Raw genomic sequence first — 15,836 nt, 5'->3', positions numbered from 1 at the left:
AGATCCAAGTTAATTTTAATTGTAGCCCCATCCAGTTGGATATAAAAGTTTATCCGAGACCAGACCAAGAGAAAACTCTTTTTGAAGAAAAATGGCAAAATAATTTCTGACTTAAATATCTAATTGCTGATTGTGAGGTGGTGGTGTTTCGTGGAAATTGGATAGTTTATGTGAAAGTTAGAAAAGGGTGTTAAAACTATTGAATGTCTGTCATCAAAAATAATAACAGTAGAGTAGAATAAATAATGATAATATGTAAATGCTAATTTTAAGAGATGCCAGGATGGACTTTTCATTCCTTAAGCTAGTGGGGGTTTTCCCCCTGGAACCAAAGATCATGTAATAAATATTAGTTGCTTACCAAAGCCGTATTAATTCATAGCTTGTAAAGAGAAATTCTGGTTTCTCCATTAATATGGAGTGTTGCCTTGCTAATATTTTAGTTAACGACACTTCCTGTGAAAACTTTTATCTCCAGTTGCCACCTTTTTTTAAGAGAGAGGGCTGGGGTTGGAATAATTGCAGGAAATAAACATATCAACCCATGAAGATTTTATAGAGAACCTTCACTGTATTGATAACTTTGACCTGAGCCAGTTCTGCGCCTATTACAGTGTGGAAACAGCCTGTTTGCAGACCTCCTAGAATTTGTTAGTACAGTAGTAAAATGTATTCCACTTTAGAATGCTCAGTTTTGATGACAATCACACGTATTTCTTTTTTTTTTTATAAGATTATTGCTTCAGCCAATTACATGCTTTCAGAACTTTTTCAATTAGATGAACCTAAAAAAGAAGAAAGTTCAGAATCTCCTTTAAATGAGAATTCTGATGAAAGTTACAGTGAAGAGGAGGAAGAGATGCCAGACAGCGATGAAAATGGATCCTATAGCACCAGTTCTGATCCCTCAGATGATAACAAAGCAGTAGCTATTATTAAGTCTGTTGGAGAATTGTCAGTTCCAGAAAAATACAAATCCATTCATCAAATCCGAGTAAGCATGGTAAAATTGTATTTAAGTTTTATCAATGCAAAAACAATGATTAATTGACTGCAGCTGGCCTCTCAAAAGATGGCATTCCTGGGGCACCTGGGTGGCGCAGTCGGTTAAGCATCCGACTGTTGGTTTCAGGTCAGGTCATGATCTCAGGATCTTGAGATCGAGCCCTGTGTCAGGCTCTGTGCTCGGTGCAGAGTCTGCTTCAGATTCTCTCTCCCTCTTCCTCTGCCCCCCCCCACTTGTGTGTGCTTGCGTACACGTGCGCTCTTCCTCTCTCTCACACGCTCGCTCTCAGATCTTTTTTTTTTTTTTTTTTAAAGATTTTCTTTATTTATTCAACAGGATAGAGACAGCCAGCTAGAGAGGGAACACAAGCAGGGGAAGTGGGAGAGGAAGAAGCAGGCTAATACTGGAGGAGCCTGATGTGGGGCTCGATCCCATAACGCCGGAATCACGCCCTGAGCCGAAGGCAGACGCTTAACCGCTGTGCCACCCAGGCGCCCCTGCTCTCTCAGATCTTAAAAAAAAAGATGGCATTACTTCAGTAGATCCTTCATGGTCCAGGGCCTAGTAATCATTAGCTTTATGAATCCTAAACCTGTTTTATAGTTGCCCCGGGGTAGCTGATCCACGTGCAGACCGATGGTAGATGATGTGTAAACCACACATCAATACGCCAGTTTTTATGTAGGAGATTTTCCTTCTGCAGTGACCAGTATATACTCCTGTCTCCTCACCAGGGTATTCACTCTCGGTTTCTGGGTTACTGCGAAACCAGATGTGTAGATTGCTTGGTGAACACAGAATAAGAGTAGACAAGGGGTGGCTTGTTGATCCACTTGTGGGGAAGTGATACCTTATCCGAGTGCTGCAGGACAGTACTTTTGCAGTGAGTGGGGCATATCAGCTAGGTTGGACACATCTCTGCCTGGTCAAGGTCAGATAGACTGACAGCTTCATGCCCTTGAAGTTCTATTGACATGGATTGTGCTGACTATTCTTCTCCCAATTGGTCTTCTTCCAGACAGTAGAATTACATTTCAGTTTGCTAAATCCTAATTACTTTCCAGTCCTACCTCCCTGTGATCAGATCCAAGTCAGCCTTAAAAGACTCTGGCTATTCCTGGAACTGAAATACCATCGTATATACAGATAACCTGGTATACAGACCTTTTAACGTAAGCTCTGAGTTTAACTTTCAGATGGAAACTTTATATCCAGATAGATTAACATTGCCTATCTTTTTGTCTTTTCCTTCACTTTCTGCTCCTTTACCGTAGTCACACTGCCTTTTTTCCTGCCTCAAGCTCATCATAGGTCATGTCCACGTGAGGCACCTGCTGTTGCTTATGCTCGGCGCGTCCCAGTTTTCATGGCTGCCGTTTTTAGACTTTAAGTCTCGATGGAAATGTTGCTCCTTCTGAAGATCTTGCCCGACCACTCTAGCCAAAGCCTGCTATATTTTTATCTCCTTCATGGAGATCATAATCTGTCTATCTGAAGTTTGTGTTTATTTCCCTTCACAAAAACAGAAGCTCCCTGTACATATGGACATTCTTGTATCTCCCATGTCAAGAAGATGTAATGGGCGCTCAGGAAATATTTGATTAAATGACTACAGGACAAGTTCTTAACTGTCCATCTGAGTTTTAGTGCACTTTCAGCTTGAATGCCCCCCCAGTGGAATTAAAAAAAAAAAAAGTTTTCTGATTATGAACAAGATTACTGATGGCAAAAGTTCTGTGTATTTGGGGACCTGCACTGTAACACAAGACCTTTGATTTGTGGGGCAAGTAGATGACAAAGATGTAGTGGTGCGTTAGTTTACAGTTTTTTACAGAGATGGCAGTTTTTCTCAATATCCGAAGCACTTAGAAAATGCGGTCCTGGTATTCATGTAAACAGGTCTTTAGTTAGCTTCGCCTTATTAGCGTACTTTTGAAAGTGCAGTCGGTGTGGCTTCAGCACCTCATTTCCAGCTCAGTGACTGTGTCCACGGACAGGTTACTTAACATCTGTGCTCGGTGCACAGTGGGAACCGTCGTTCCAGCCTTGCAGGATTCATCGAAAATGAAATGCCTCGCAGAGGCCCTTACACATAAGGTCGCTTAGTAGATACAGGTTGTTAACTGGTTCTGCTCATAATTAAGCATATAAATTGTACAAATTATACAGTGAGACCATTGGTGATACTTGTTAACTTACTGCTAAGTTGATGATATTGTTAACTGTGTGTTACCGAGTACCAGTGCTAATTAGGGATTCAGCTCCTCTGTTAGATTAGGTATACATTTATCCAAAGCATTACTCACATTCTTGCTTTTTTTGTCATAATAGAATTATTTTTAAAATTTTAAGAATTTAAAGTAACATACACTTGGGAAGATCTTTTTGTTAGGCAAGGTTTTGTGGATGCTTAGGTCACTTTTATCTGCAATTAAAGCAGTACATTAACCTTAGTGTCAGTTACCTCACAAAGCTGAATACACAGCAAATTTTGAAGTTATTGATGTGTAGAGTTTTAGTAATTCCCAGGAGCTGAGGGCTGTGGAATTTGTCGTGTGGGCAGCATATTAATCATTTTAAATATTTGTTTCTGAAGCCCAGTTGCACGTTTCCAGTTTGCCATGACACAGAGGAGCGCTGTAGACTCGTGCTTAGCTACGTTCTGGAGGTAAGTCTCAATTTTACCTTCACTGTTGCAGTAAATTTGTACCTGGTTTGCATATAGTGCTTGTTTATTGGTGTCTAAACATTATTCTGAATGAAATTCTGCCCTGACTTTTTCCCTTTTATATGTAAAGTGAAAATTAGTTCTTCCCAACTGTTGCAAGTAAAATGTAGTCTTTTCAAGTCTGTTTTCAACATTTAAATTCTCCTAAATGTGTTCAGAGCCTTATATTTAGTTTCTGGTTGACCTTCAGTTATGTGTAGAGTGAATGTTTCTCCTTTTTTAAAGGGGTTAAAATCTGTGGATAGCAGCATTAAAAAAGAAAGCGACCTTCCTGCAGCTGACCCCAACACCCCAATCCCATTAAAATATGAAGATGAATCCACAAGGGGGGGTCCTGAGGGTCTGGAGAAGCAGATGGCCTTGTTTTTGGACAAAAGTAAGTTGAATTGATGTGCAAATAAGGACTGTTCTATAGAATAGTATACTAGTCCTTTATCAACAGCGGACTTATGTCAATTAAGGCATTCATTGAAAGGAATTCAGGAGAAGGGTATCGTGTGAATGAAAAGTAGGAGAAAATACCATTTCATTCAAAATAAAAAACAAAGGATAATTTTGACCCTTTATAGATATTCCTAATAAGTTCCGCTTCTTCCGGTCCCCTGCAGTGAGGAGCTAATGCCCTTAGCTCGGTAGGGTTCTCATAAGAAATTACTGCTTCAGTAAAAGCAGTCGAGTGTTGAAGAGCGGAATTGGGAACCAAACTGCCTAGCCTCAAATCATGGCTTTGCTAAGGCAAGTTCCACCTTTTTGAACCTTGGTTTTTTGGTGTGGTGTTTTGTTTTTTTTTTTTTCCTCTCTCAAAATGAAGATAACAGTGCCTACTTTAAAGGTTTTTATATGGATTAAATGAATTAATATGTGTGAAGTACTTAGAATAGTGCACATAAGAAGCACCATAGGATTGTTGGCTTTTGTTACTGGTGGTCCTTGAATAAACTAGAAAGATCACTTACGCATTGTGTAATTTGTTCCTCAGGAAAGTCATTTCATGAAGAACATGTGGTCTGTTAAAAAATCAGTTTCAGTTGCTTTAAAAAATGTTCTGGAAGCCTGTATGTGTGAAATACCAAGTGCTTTCCTGACTTCTCTTCTCTTCACGAACATGAGTTGTGTGTGGGGGGGGGGCAGTGAAGTGAGTGCCCTCGCATTTGTGTGCTGCTTCCTGTGTGCCCGGCTTGAGCTGTGATACGGGGAGGAGAACACCACAGCCTGACACATCTCTGCCTCTTTTTCTTTTTTTTGAAATGCCTTTTCTCTCTTCCTTCGTCCCCAACTCAGCTGTTGAAAATCCTGCTGATGTTCAAGAGATCTGTGCTCGCCTCTCTCTAGTCAGAATTGATTCTCTTACCACTTTGCCCTTCGCATTACTACAGCCTGTCTTATGTCCTGGTTAGCTGTGTTGTATGCACACATACCAATACAGTGGTGAGCAAAAACCGTCTTATTCAATTCTGGTGTTCTCACCAAGCCTCACGCACAGAGAATGCATGCACTAGCAGGGGGAAAAGAAATAACATGCACAATTAAAACCGTAAGAGAGATTGTAAGTACCTTTCATTGCTTTGAAAGATTCGTGTTGTCACTGATCAAAAAATGAGAAATCCCAAGGCTCAGAGACTGGGGAGGGGGATTCCCACAGCATTTCGTTCTTATCTCTACAGTTGCACTTAATAATAGATTTTGCTGTGGTCTGTGTTAGCAGCCTGTCTCTGCCTCTCGTGTGCAGGATCTCAAGGATGGAGAACATAGAACTTCATGTCACGGTTTCTGGTGGCTAGCACAGTGCTTGGCACAAAAGTGATCATTCGTTAGATGAAGAAGGTAGTAGTAGGCTGGACTCTAAATAAAGCGGGTTCCTGGTGGAGGAAGCAGTCCACTAAGAGGGGAGGTGGAAGAAAATAGACAACTGTGTGGGCAATAAGCAGTAACTTGACTTTGGCTGATAGGTGGTAGGGGTGGAATACTGGGGAGGAAGACAGAAATGTCACCTAGGAAGTGGGCTAAGATGCTTAGACAGGATCTAATAAGTGGTGCGAAGCCATTTTCGGGTTCTAGAACAGGGGTCCCAGCATAATTAAAGCTTGTTTTAGGAAGGTAAACTCTCTGGCAGGTTGACACATAGACTGAAGAAAGGACATGCCAGTCATGAGTTTAGATATGTCAGTGACCCTGAAAGAGAATGACAGAGTTGACAGCAGCAGGGAGCCGAGAGCCTTCAGCAATCCCAGCGAGGGTCTATTGAAACACTGCCATTTTACTCTGTTGTTAAGCAGTAAAAGCACAGTATTTGCCAGTCTTGTAGCCATAGTACCTAAGCCTGGACTGTTTCTATCAAGAAACATTTTTTTTTTAATAGTGAGACTTACATTCAAATAAAATGTGCTTCCTTTCCCCTCCTTCCATGTCATAGTGGGCTCCCTTCAAAAGGGTAATTATTCCAGTCAATCTGGAATGATCCCTGGTTCTTGGCAACATAAAATGAAACTCCAGCTGATTCTCAAGTCATCAAAGGCCTATTATGTTTTGTCGGATGCTGCCATGAGTCTTCAGAAATACGGAAGAGCGTTACGATACATAAAATTAGCTTTGCAGAGCCACGGTAAGTCACTGTAAATTAATACGCTTAATAGACATTGGGAGGGGAGGACAGAAAAGGCATCTAAATCACAGTGAAGTTTTACTCCTGTTGCTGTAGTAAAATTTAATTTTGGAATAACTTTTTCTAGTCTTGGGTGTGTTACTTCGTATTTTATTTTTTGCTCTGGGTGGTTAATGATCTTCCTTTTGAAATACGTGAAGCCTATGTGATATCTGACATACCATAACCTTAGAATAGATACAGTGGTGCAAATCTTTCAGCTAGTAACAAATTCTCTTAATAGTCACCGTATTCATTAATTTTTAATACCCCGGTGTCTTTTTCTCTCTCCCCCCTTCTGCCTAGATACTTACTGCTGCCTCTGCACCAACATGCTCTCTGAAGTGCTGCTGTTTCTGTCTCAGTATCTGACGCTCTGTGGGGACATCCAGCTAATGCTGGCCCAGAACGCGAACAACAGAGCGGCGCATCTTGAGGAGTTTAATTATCAAACAAAAGAAGACCAGGAGATACTACACAGCCTCCACAGGGAGTCCAGTTGTCAAGGTATGCCAGTGAGACCCAGCACTGGAGTCCCGTGGGGGTGATTCCGCCCAGCTTATGTTTATTGGAGTTTGTCCAGGAAAGTGGAGAAAATGTTAGTGTTTTGATATTGCGGTTTTGTTTCATTGATTTCTTAATTTTAAAATTGACCATGATCCCTGGTGTATTTGTGTGTAAAATGATTTCAGAATATTTCATGAGCTACTGTTTATACAACTAGAACTAAAGATAAAATAAGCTCTAAGACAATTGTGTTGACTTTTTTACTCTTGTCTCTTCATGAGGTTTTCTTAGGTGACCTTGTAGTCAGTGAACCAACCCATGATTTTCTTTTGAAAAGGAATAACAGTTGGGAAAAGGGAATGAATTACCTTCTGAAAGATTTCTGGAGGCTCAGATCCAGAGATCATTTTTTTAAACTTAGTTCATAACTGACTGTCTTACTCAATATATTACTTTGTTTTGGAGTCATCAGATTTTAAAACTGGGAGATAGTATTAGTCTGCAAGTGACTGTATCCTTCGTACGGTCGTAAGCTCACTGCGGTCAGGGCAGTAAACGAGCTAGGAGACCTGGCTTTGTAAGGTATCACGGCATTGTCATATTTTGCTAAGTGTTGGTGTTATTTGATACCCACCTCACCAAAACTTTTGGACATATACCATCTAGAGAAGTACATTGGGGAGGATGTGGTATTTCCTCACTTTTGCCCTCTTTCTTTGCCTTCTCTCCTTCTGAGTTTCTCAAACGATCAGTTTCATAGACACAGGGAGAAAATCTTCAGTGTTTTTACCACTCCCATCGAATTAATTTCATTTAAAACACTTCTTGTGGGAGTGTCGTTCTCTCTTATATACCAGTGTTAGCAGCAGGAGTGCTCCCTTTTTTTCCCCCTTGAATTTTGGGCCCTGCGCCTAAGTTTACTCCAGTCCCGCTAGATGGCATGTTGAAGTCTTTGAGAGCTTCTGTAATAGCTTCTTCAGTGAGGTAATTGCAAACCATAATGTATGTAAGTAGCCTCTCATAGCAATCAGAGCTTTGTTTCAAGAACTTTATCCATTGGGGCGCCTGGGTGGCTCAGTCGTTAAGCATCTGCCTTCAGCTCAGGGCGTGATCCCAGAGTCCTGGGATCGAGCCCCACGTTGGGCTCCTCTGCTGGGGGTCTGCTTCTTCCTCTCCCACTCCCCCTGCTTGTGTTCCCTCTCTCGCTGGCTGTCTCTCTCTCTCTGTCAAATAAATAAATAAAATCTTTAAAAGAAAAAAAGAACTATATCCATTAATTAAAAAGAAAAAAATGTTTTACCTTGTATCACTGAACTTTAAGTCTATACCAGTGAGCAAGTGTATTTGGTAAAATCCAGGTCATGGAAATTGGTATTTTTGGTCCAGAAAATATTTCTTTATTCAAACATTAATATCCCAGGAAAATATAGTTTTCTAAATTAAAAGATCTTTACTTTAAAATTTAAAATTTTAGTTGTATGGATTGACTCATGTGGGTTTATACCATACTGGATTTATTTTATTGTCTTAAAAATAGGAGATTACATGGATACTAAGGAAGAAGGGTTCTCGGGACTCACAGTGATGTTTCCTTTTTTTCCTTTCAAGGATTTGCATGGGCAACTGATTTGTCTACAGACTTAGAGAGTCAGCTTTCAGTCAGTTGTAAATGTTACGAAGCTGCTAATGAAATCTTGCAATTTAGTGATTTAAAAAGCCAGAACCCAGAACACTATGTACAAGTATTGAAGAGAATGGGTAACGTTAGAAATGAAATCGGTGTGTTTTACATGAATCAGGCTGCGGCGCTGCAGAGCGAGCGAGTGGGTGAGTATCTCTTTGGAGTCCGCTCTTTATTGCCTCTTCTCTTAGAAAATCATTGCTGATTTTATGGTCCAAGCATAGAATTGTGGCACTTGACTTGATGTAAAAGGAGTGCTCTGTTGAAGAATCTTTTATTCTTAAGTTCTTGAGAAATAAAGATAAGAAAACACATTTCCCTTTGAGATTCATCATTTCAGCGTCCTCCGTTCTTCATCTGATCAGTTCAGAAGTGGCGTATACAGCCGGCCTGTGCGAGGCTCTGTGCTGGATGTGCAGTTGACTAAAACATAGTTCTCCCTCATGTCAGGAAACCAAAGAGAAATACAGATCTTTGGGGTGCCGGGCTGGGTCAGTTGGTAGAGTGTGCAACTCCTGATCCCGGGGTTGCTGGGTATAGAGATTACGTAAAAATAAAAAGTCTTAAAAAAAAAAATAAAAGAAATACAAATCTTTGGAAAATGCCATAAGCACATATGCAGTACAATAGAAAAGTGGGGAAAGGAGATGTTTATTGAAGTTGTGGGGTTTTTTGAGGGTTTTTGGGAAGAAGGTGTGGTTTGAGCAGATGGGTACACGACCTAGGATATCAGCAGGCAGATGCGGGGAAGGGGGTGCTATCCAGACTGATTAGGCAGCATTGAGAAGGACTAGAAATGCAGCGTCCAGTGGATAGTGCGAGTAGCAGCAAGTGGTCTTTTGTGATTCAGGCAGAGGATAAGGGATTCAGCTGGGCCCATGTCGGGTTTGAGATACATGAGGACATGCGAGTGAAGGTCTCGCTCAGTTGCTGGTTAAAACCTGGACTTAGAGCTGTTTGGGTTAGCAAGATGTAGGTTGGGGATCACTCAGATGATGTGGGAAGGGGATAGTTGGATCCATGAGAAAGCTGGGGATGTCAAGACCACCCAGTGGGAGGACGGAACAGGGCCGCGGTAGAACGGAGGACGGCAGGTAAGTTGGGGAAGTGTGTGTGCCTGGTAGTCTGTGAACTTGTCTTGACACTGGACGTATGAGGGGGTCAAGCTTTTTAAAGTGTTTTGTTAATATACATGTATATATTCTTGAGAAATAAGAAGCTGTGCTTTGAAGGTGCCTCTGGAGGAGGAAGTGCGTGAAGGAGCATGCAAAGTGGTCGTCAGAAACCTAGGAGAATTCAGATACAACCCAGGTCATACCTCTTAAAACCCCATGGGACCACGTGTTTTGAATGTTTATGAAATAGGCCTTTGCTCCGATGTTTTTGTTTGTTCGTTTTCGTATCCGTCAGTTCAGAGTGAACGAGGGCCATGTTTGAGTATTATATGAGTCTGCTCAGGCTGCCATAACAAAATAACCCCAGATCGGGTGGCTTAAATGACAGAAATCGTACTTTTCACAAGTTGGAAGCTGGAAGTCCAAGATCAAGGTGCCAGCAAGTTTGGGCTTTTCTGAGGCCTCTCTCCATGCTTGCGGATGGCTGCCTTCTCCCTGTGCCCTTACCTGGTCTTCTGTGTGTGCGCACTGGTGTGTTTCTCTTAGAAGAACACCAGTCATGTGGGATCCGGGCCCCATCTTATGACCTGGTATAACTTTAATTACCTCTTTAAAGGCCCTGTCTCCAAAACTTTGGGGTTAGGGCCTTGCCATGAATTTGAAGGGGGTACAGTGAGAGCAGGTCACTGCGATGGCTGCACGTAGCTGGTTCCTTAGCCATCCTGTCCCTGTCCTGCCTTCATCCATTCCTGGGACACACAGGGGGTTGACATTGAAGTCTGCTTACAGGTGGTTTTCTTTCTCTTTTTTTGTGCAGTGAGCAAAAGTGTGTCTACTGCGGAGCAACAGTTGTGGAAAAAAAGCTTTTCTTGTTTTGAAAAAGGAATTCACAACTTTGAGTCAATTGATGATGCCACAAATGCTGCCCTTCTGTTGTGTAACACGGGGAGACTCATGCGGATTTGTGCGCAGGCGCACTGTGGTGCCGGCGATGAATTTAAGCGGGAATTCTCACCGGAAGAAGGCTTGTATTACAATAAGGTAACACATTTGCTTGCATGTCGGACCTCACCCATTACACCTAATTGTCATTTACCTTTGCCATTGCTCCATGAAAATATTCTAAAACTAGAGCTGTGGTGATGGCACAGGAGACAGACAAAACACTTAAGAGACCGGCCCGAGAATGTGAGAATTTTGTGTTGAAGGTGGCATATTGAAAAGATGATTATTCACTGACTTGTGTTGGCGTAAGCAGAGAAGACGTCAGGTGGATTAAAGGCTGACGTGGAGAAGGGTAACTGAGAAAGTGGAGGAGGAGCTTCGTGTGATGAGACGGGACAGGACTTTCCCAGCATGACACAATGGGCAGGGATCACAGTAAACCATGGATACATAATGTGTAAAAATAATGATTTCTAAATGCACAACAGAAAGCAAAATTGAAAAGCAAATCCTAATGTAGTCAAAAAATTGATAACATGGGACAGATCAGAGGTTGATAAATCCTTTATATATAAAGAAGAGTTAAGAACCATTGAAGGGGCGCCTGGCTGGCTCAGTTGGTAGAGCACATGACTCTTGGTCTTGGGGTTGTAGTTCAAGCCCCACGTTGGGTATAGTGCTTATTTTAAAAATAAATAAAATAATCACTGAAAATAAACTGTCCAAATAGAAAAAAAGGGCAAATCTTTTAAATTTTTTTTTAATTAACATATAGTGTATTATTGGTTTCAGAGGTATAGGTCTGTGATTCATCAGTCTTATATAATACCTGGTGCTCATTAAGGGGCAAATAATCCTGAACAAAAAAATTCATACATGTTAAAAATAGTTAATATGTAAGAAATTTCAAATTTTAAACTTTTATGAAATTTAAAAATTGAGTTTCTTTTGTCTATCCAGTCTCCAGGTATTTCTGCAAGTGGTAACATCCAGTGTTGGAGATGGTGCAAGGAATAAGAGCTCTCCTTTTTTTTTTTTTAAGATTTTATTTATTCGAGGGCGGGGCAGAGGGGGAGGGAGAAGGACAAGCAGACTCCATTAAGTGTGCAGACCCAACAGTGGGGCTCCATGTCAGGACCCTGAGATCATGACCTGAGCCAAAACCAAGAGTCAGGTGCTTAACCGACTGAGCCCCCCAGGTGCCATAAGAGCTCTCCTTTAACAAGTACTTCACAGCTATTTGAGTACTAGTGAAGAATGTTCATGGCGTGGGAGATTTTTTTTTTTTTTTTTTTTTTAATTTACTAGAGCCCGAGTATGGGAGGAGGAGGCAGAGGCAGGGAGAGGGAGAGAGAGAGACAAGCAGACTACCTGCTGAGCACAGAGCCAGACGCAGGGCTCGATCTCACAACCCTGAGATTACCACCTGAGCCAAAACCAGGAGTCAGATACTTAACCAATTGCACCACCCAGGTGCCCCATGGCATGGGAGATTTTAAAATAAAAGTGACCTTTTTATAGTTTTTTTTAAGTTTATAGATACACAGAAAGTAGATAGATACAAGAAACGTAGAAATTATTGCTAGGTGATGGACTTAAATGTGATTTTATATGCTTAAATATAATGACCATGTTCTTCAGGCTGGGGGTGGTAAAGGGTGGCGGGAGTTGCTGCTTTTTACAGTCAGATCCAGCAATTTTTTATCCTTAGACTCATCAAGTGATTTTTTTCTAGCTTTCTAGTTACATAAACAAATCTTCATTTAGACGAGATCGGCCGCATTCAGGGTGGTATGGCCGTAGACCAAATCTTCATTTAGAAAGGAAAAAACCAGAGGAAGGAAAGGCATCCCCGAGCATGAGTCAGAAAGCACTAAGGCTAATGCTGGACTCGCTGTGGCAATGTGGCGTGGCGTGCAGTCCCCTTGAAATGGCTTGCCTCATTGAAACAGGTTCTTTGATAAGGTTTTTTCCTTTCCTCATAATACTGCCCTTCTGTAAATTGTTCCCACATTAAATTAACATCTGGGGGATTTTAAATAATATGTTTTATTTTCATATGTTGTTGGCATAGCTTTAGACTGAGTCAGAACTGTATCTTTCCCTGTCTCACCAGGCTGTTGATTACTATTTGAAAGCTCTGAGGTCACTGGGAACACGAGACATACACCCGGCTGTTTGGGATTCAGTGAATTGGGAATTGTCCACTACTTACTTCACGATGGCAACTCTACAGCAAGATTATGCTCCATTGTCTAGGAAAGCTCAGGAGCAGGTAGTAATATTTGTAGTGCTATAAAAGAGCTCTTCAGCTCTGTTTTTGCCTTTAACAGATATTGAGCATATTTTCTGTAACAAGCAGTATTTAAATATTTTTATTTAAGATTATAGACTTGTCATTTTTTTTCTCCTCCTCCTTAAAAAAAAAAAACAAAAACAAAACAGATTGAAAAAGAAGTCAGCGAGGCTATGATGAAGTCCCTGAAATACTGTGATGTGGACTCAGCGTCTGCTCGACAGCCTCTTTGTCAGTATCGAGCCGCGACCATCCATCACAGGCTGGCGTCCATGTACCACAGTTGTCTGAGAAATCAGGTATTGCCGTTCCAACTTAAGTTCAATGCCAAGTCCATTTAAAAGTGTTCTGGGTGTTTTTCTTATATTTCAGTATCTATTTAAATGCCATCTATTCTATTAGCTGCTTTAGAAAAACTTGCAGTGTAGGTCAGTTTCCCCTCTCGCCTGTGCTGCCTGTTTTTCTCTACTGTAATTGATTGGGTGTTCGTCTGCAAAATTAGCCTCTGTGCACCGCCCCCTGCCCACCAAGTCTCCCTCCAGACCTACCCAGAGTAACTGGTTTCCTGGATTTTCCAGTATGTCCACACCCTTTCTGTTTTACCACTTAAACAGTGTGTTTACATTTTACTGGGTGGTGAGCTTTGTAGGACAGATCATACTGTACATATTCCGTGGTTTACTGCCTTTCACTAGGCACAGTGTTTCTGAGGTTCCTCCTGGTTGGTGCATTTTCTCGGTTCACGAGTATTCATTCAATGAATATATCACAGTGTATTTGTCCGTTTTGTGATTCCTGAACTTCTGGGTGCTTTCAGTGTGAGGTTATTAGAAGTAATCGGCTGTGAACGGCCTTGTACATGAGTCCTGGCACTCAGATGCATGTGTGTCTACGAATAAATAGAGGCCCAGGTTGAAGGTACCTTCCTCCAGAGCGGTGGCATGGCTTCTGCCAAGGAGTCTTGTGTTTGAAGTTTCTCAGGAATGTTTTTTTGTTTGTGGTGGTGTTTCCCTTTTCTTAGCTCAGGACCAAGACAGCTTACCTTGCAGTCCCTAGGGCATGGGCCGCCTTCTAGGTGCCCTTGTTCTGAGAATATTGTCCTGTGAGGTCCAGCTTGATAATCAGAGAGGATTTCTTTCACTTTAAATTGGCCCTGGACTCTCTTCCCCTTGCCCCAGGAGGTCCTAACCAAAATTCAGGCTGCCCAGATGGCCTAATATCCTCGAGGCAGAAGCAAGCTTGAGCATTCAATGGGGAAAGCACAACGGGGAAAGCATTGTCGTTTCAGCAGGTAGTGCCAGGACAGCTGGAAGTCCACATGCAAGGCAATGGAGTTGGACTCCTGCGGCACCTGATAGACAACAATTAACCAAAAGTGGATTAAATATCTAACTGTAAGACTTCTAGAAAAATAATGCCACTACAGAACATTTAGTGATCCAGTCAGAGACTTGGTGAAGTAGTTACTGTGAAACCCAAGCTTTAAGATTTGTCTTTTTATTTTCTGTTTGACTCTAGGTTGGTGACGAACATCTTAGGAAGCAGCACCGGGTGCTGGCCGATCTTCACTATAGCAAAGCTGTTAAGCTTTTTCAGCTTCTCAAAGACGCTCCCTGTGAGCTGCTTCGAGTACAGCTGGAAAGGGTGGCGTTTGCAGAATTCCAAATGACCAGTAAGTCCCCACTTCCTCATTTCGCAGATTTGTGTGCGCTGACTTCCTGCTGGACCGTCTTAGCATGAGGCAGACCTGGGGATCTCTCTTGAATGTAAACAAGATTGTTTTCTTTTTAATTTGCCCATAGTTAATGGCTTTGGGTAGGGGCCACTTTTTTGAAGTTTAGAAGATGGATTTGATTATGTTCTGTGACCTATTTATGTTCAAAGAAATACTGAAATATAGCCCATGCTTTCTTATTTGGAAAAAAAAATGTGACGAGTCAGTTGAGACCATTAGAGATGTAAGTCATCAGGAGCAGCATAGGAAGGGAGAAGCAGTGGTCCCACTGAATTCTGTTAACCTACAGTGGGTACGGGCAGCTGTGGAATAGGGAACTAGAACGTAGATCCCATGCGAGGTAGAGCTCTGCGGGAAGGGGAGGGAGGAGGCAGGCAGGCCGAAGAGCGGGCTCCATTAGGGTAGAGGCCACAGCGGGGAGGGAGTTGCCGCTCCGCACTGAACGTGTGTCCTGAGTTCTCTCGCTCTTGCCCACCTGCTCCCCTTCTGCAGAAGCGGTCCTTGCAGAAATAGCGCTCGTGTGGCAAAGAAACAAGAAGCGTTTCTTTGAAGTACAGCTGTTCATTAGATTTTACTTCAGTTGTTCCTTTGTATAAAATTTAAATAAATAAAATACTTAACCAGGTAGATGACTCTTTCAGTAGCATATCCCTGTCAGATGCACAGGAAAGTGATAGCGTTGCTGCCTCTGGGGTCGGCACCTGGGGGCCCAGGAGGAAGGCTTTCGCTGCTTTCTGATTCAGACTTTATACATTTTGAGAATGTATTACCTGAAACAGTTTTTTGTTGTTTTTTTGTTTTTGTTTTTTAAAGATTTTATTTACTTATTTGACAGAGAGAGAGAGAGACAGCCAGCGAGAGAGGGAACACAGGCAGGGGGAGTGGGAGAGGAAGAAGCAGGCTCCCAGTGGAGCAGGGGGCCCGATGGCGGGGCTCGATCCCAGGACTCTAGGATCACACCCTGAGCCGAAGGCAGACGCTTAACAACTGAGCCACCCAGGCGCCCCTACCTGAAACAGTTTTTTAAAAATATTTTTTACTACGACACCTGCGTTGCACAGTTAAGTGTCCGACTCTTGATTTCGGCTGAGGTTGTGATCTCAGGGTCATGAGATCGAGTCCCACGTCACACTCCACACTCAGTGTGAAGTCTGCGTGAGACTTTCTCTCCCTCTCCTTCTG

At 42.1% G+C, this 15,836-nt stretch overlaps 1 protein-coding gene across 2 annotated transcripts in view; it reads left to right on the top strand.

Annotated features, from left to right (window-relative positions):
* EDRF1 (erythroid differentiation regulatory factor 1) overlaps positions 1 to 15,836 on the top strand; it is a 42,964-nt gene that overhangs the window by 16,096 nt on the left and 11,032 nt on the right. For both annotated transcript variants that reach the window (XM_008685587.2, XM_008685575.2), the window contains exons 14-22: positions 3,603 to 3,674; positions 3,960 to 4,110; positions 6,148 to 6,336; positions 6,682 to 6,882; positions 8,491 to 8,709; positions 10,496 to 10,719; positions 12,740 to 12,898; positions 13,069 to 13,218; positions 14,438 to 14,591. In XM_008685587.2, coding sequence (XP_008683809.2) covers positions 3,603 to 3,674; positions 3,960 to 4,110; positions 6,148 to 6,336; positions 6,682 to 6,882; positions 8,491 to 8,709; positions 10,496 to 10,719; positions 12,740 to 12,898; positions 13,069 to 13,218; positions 14,438 to 14,591 — 1,519 coding nt within the window. The remainder of the gene's footprint in view (positions 1 to 3,602; positions 3,675 to 3,959; positions 4,111 to 6,147; positions 6,337 to 6,681; positions 6,883 to 8,490; positions 8,710 to 10,495; positions 10,720 to 12,739; positions 12,899 to 13,068; positions 13,219 to 14,437; positions 14,592 to 15,836) is intronic.

Source organism: Ursus maritimus, unplaced genomic scaffold (genome assembly GCF_017311325.1).
Source record: "Ursus maritimus isolate PB19 unplaced genomic scaffold, ASM1731132v1 scaffold_7, whole genome shotgun sequence".
NCBI classification, from domain to species: Eukaryota; Metazoa; Chordata; class Mammalia; order Carnivora; family Ursidae; genus Ursus; species Ursus maritimus.
Note: the sequence above shows the minus strand (reverse complement) of the source record. Positions and strands in the feature narration are given on the sequence as shown.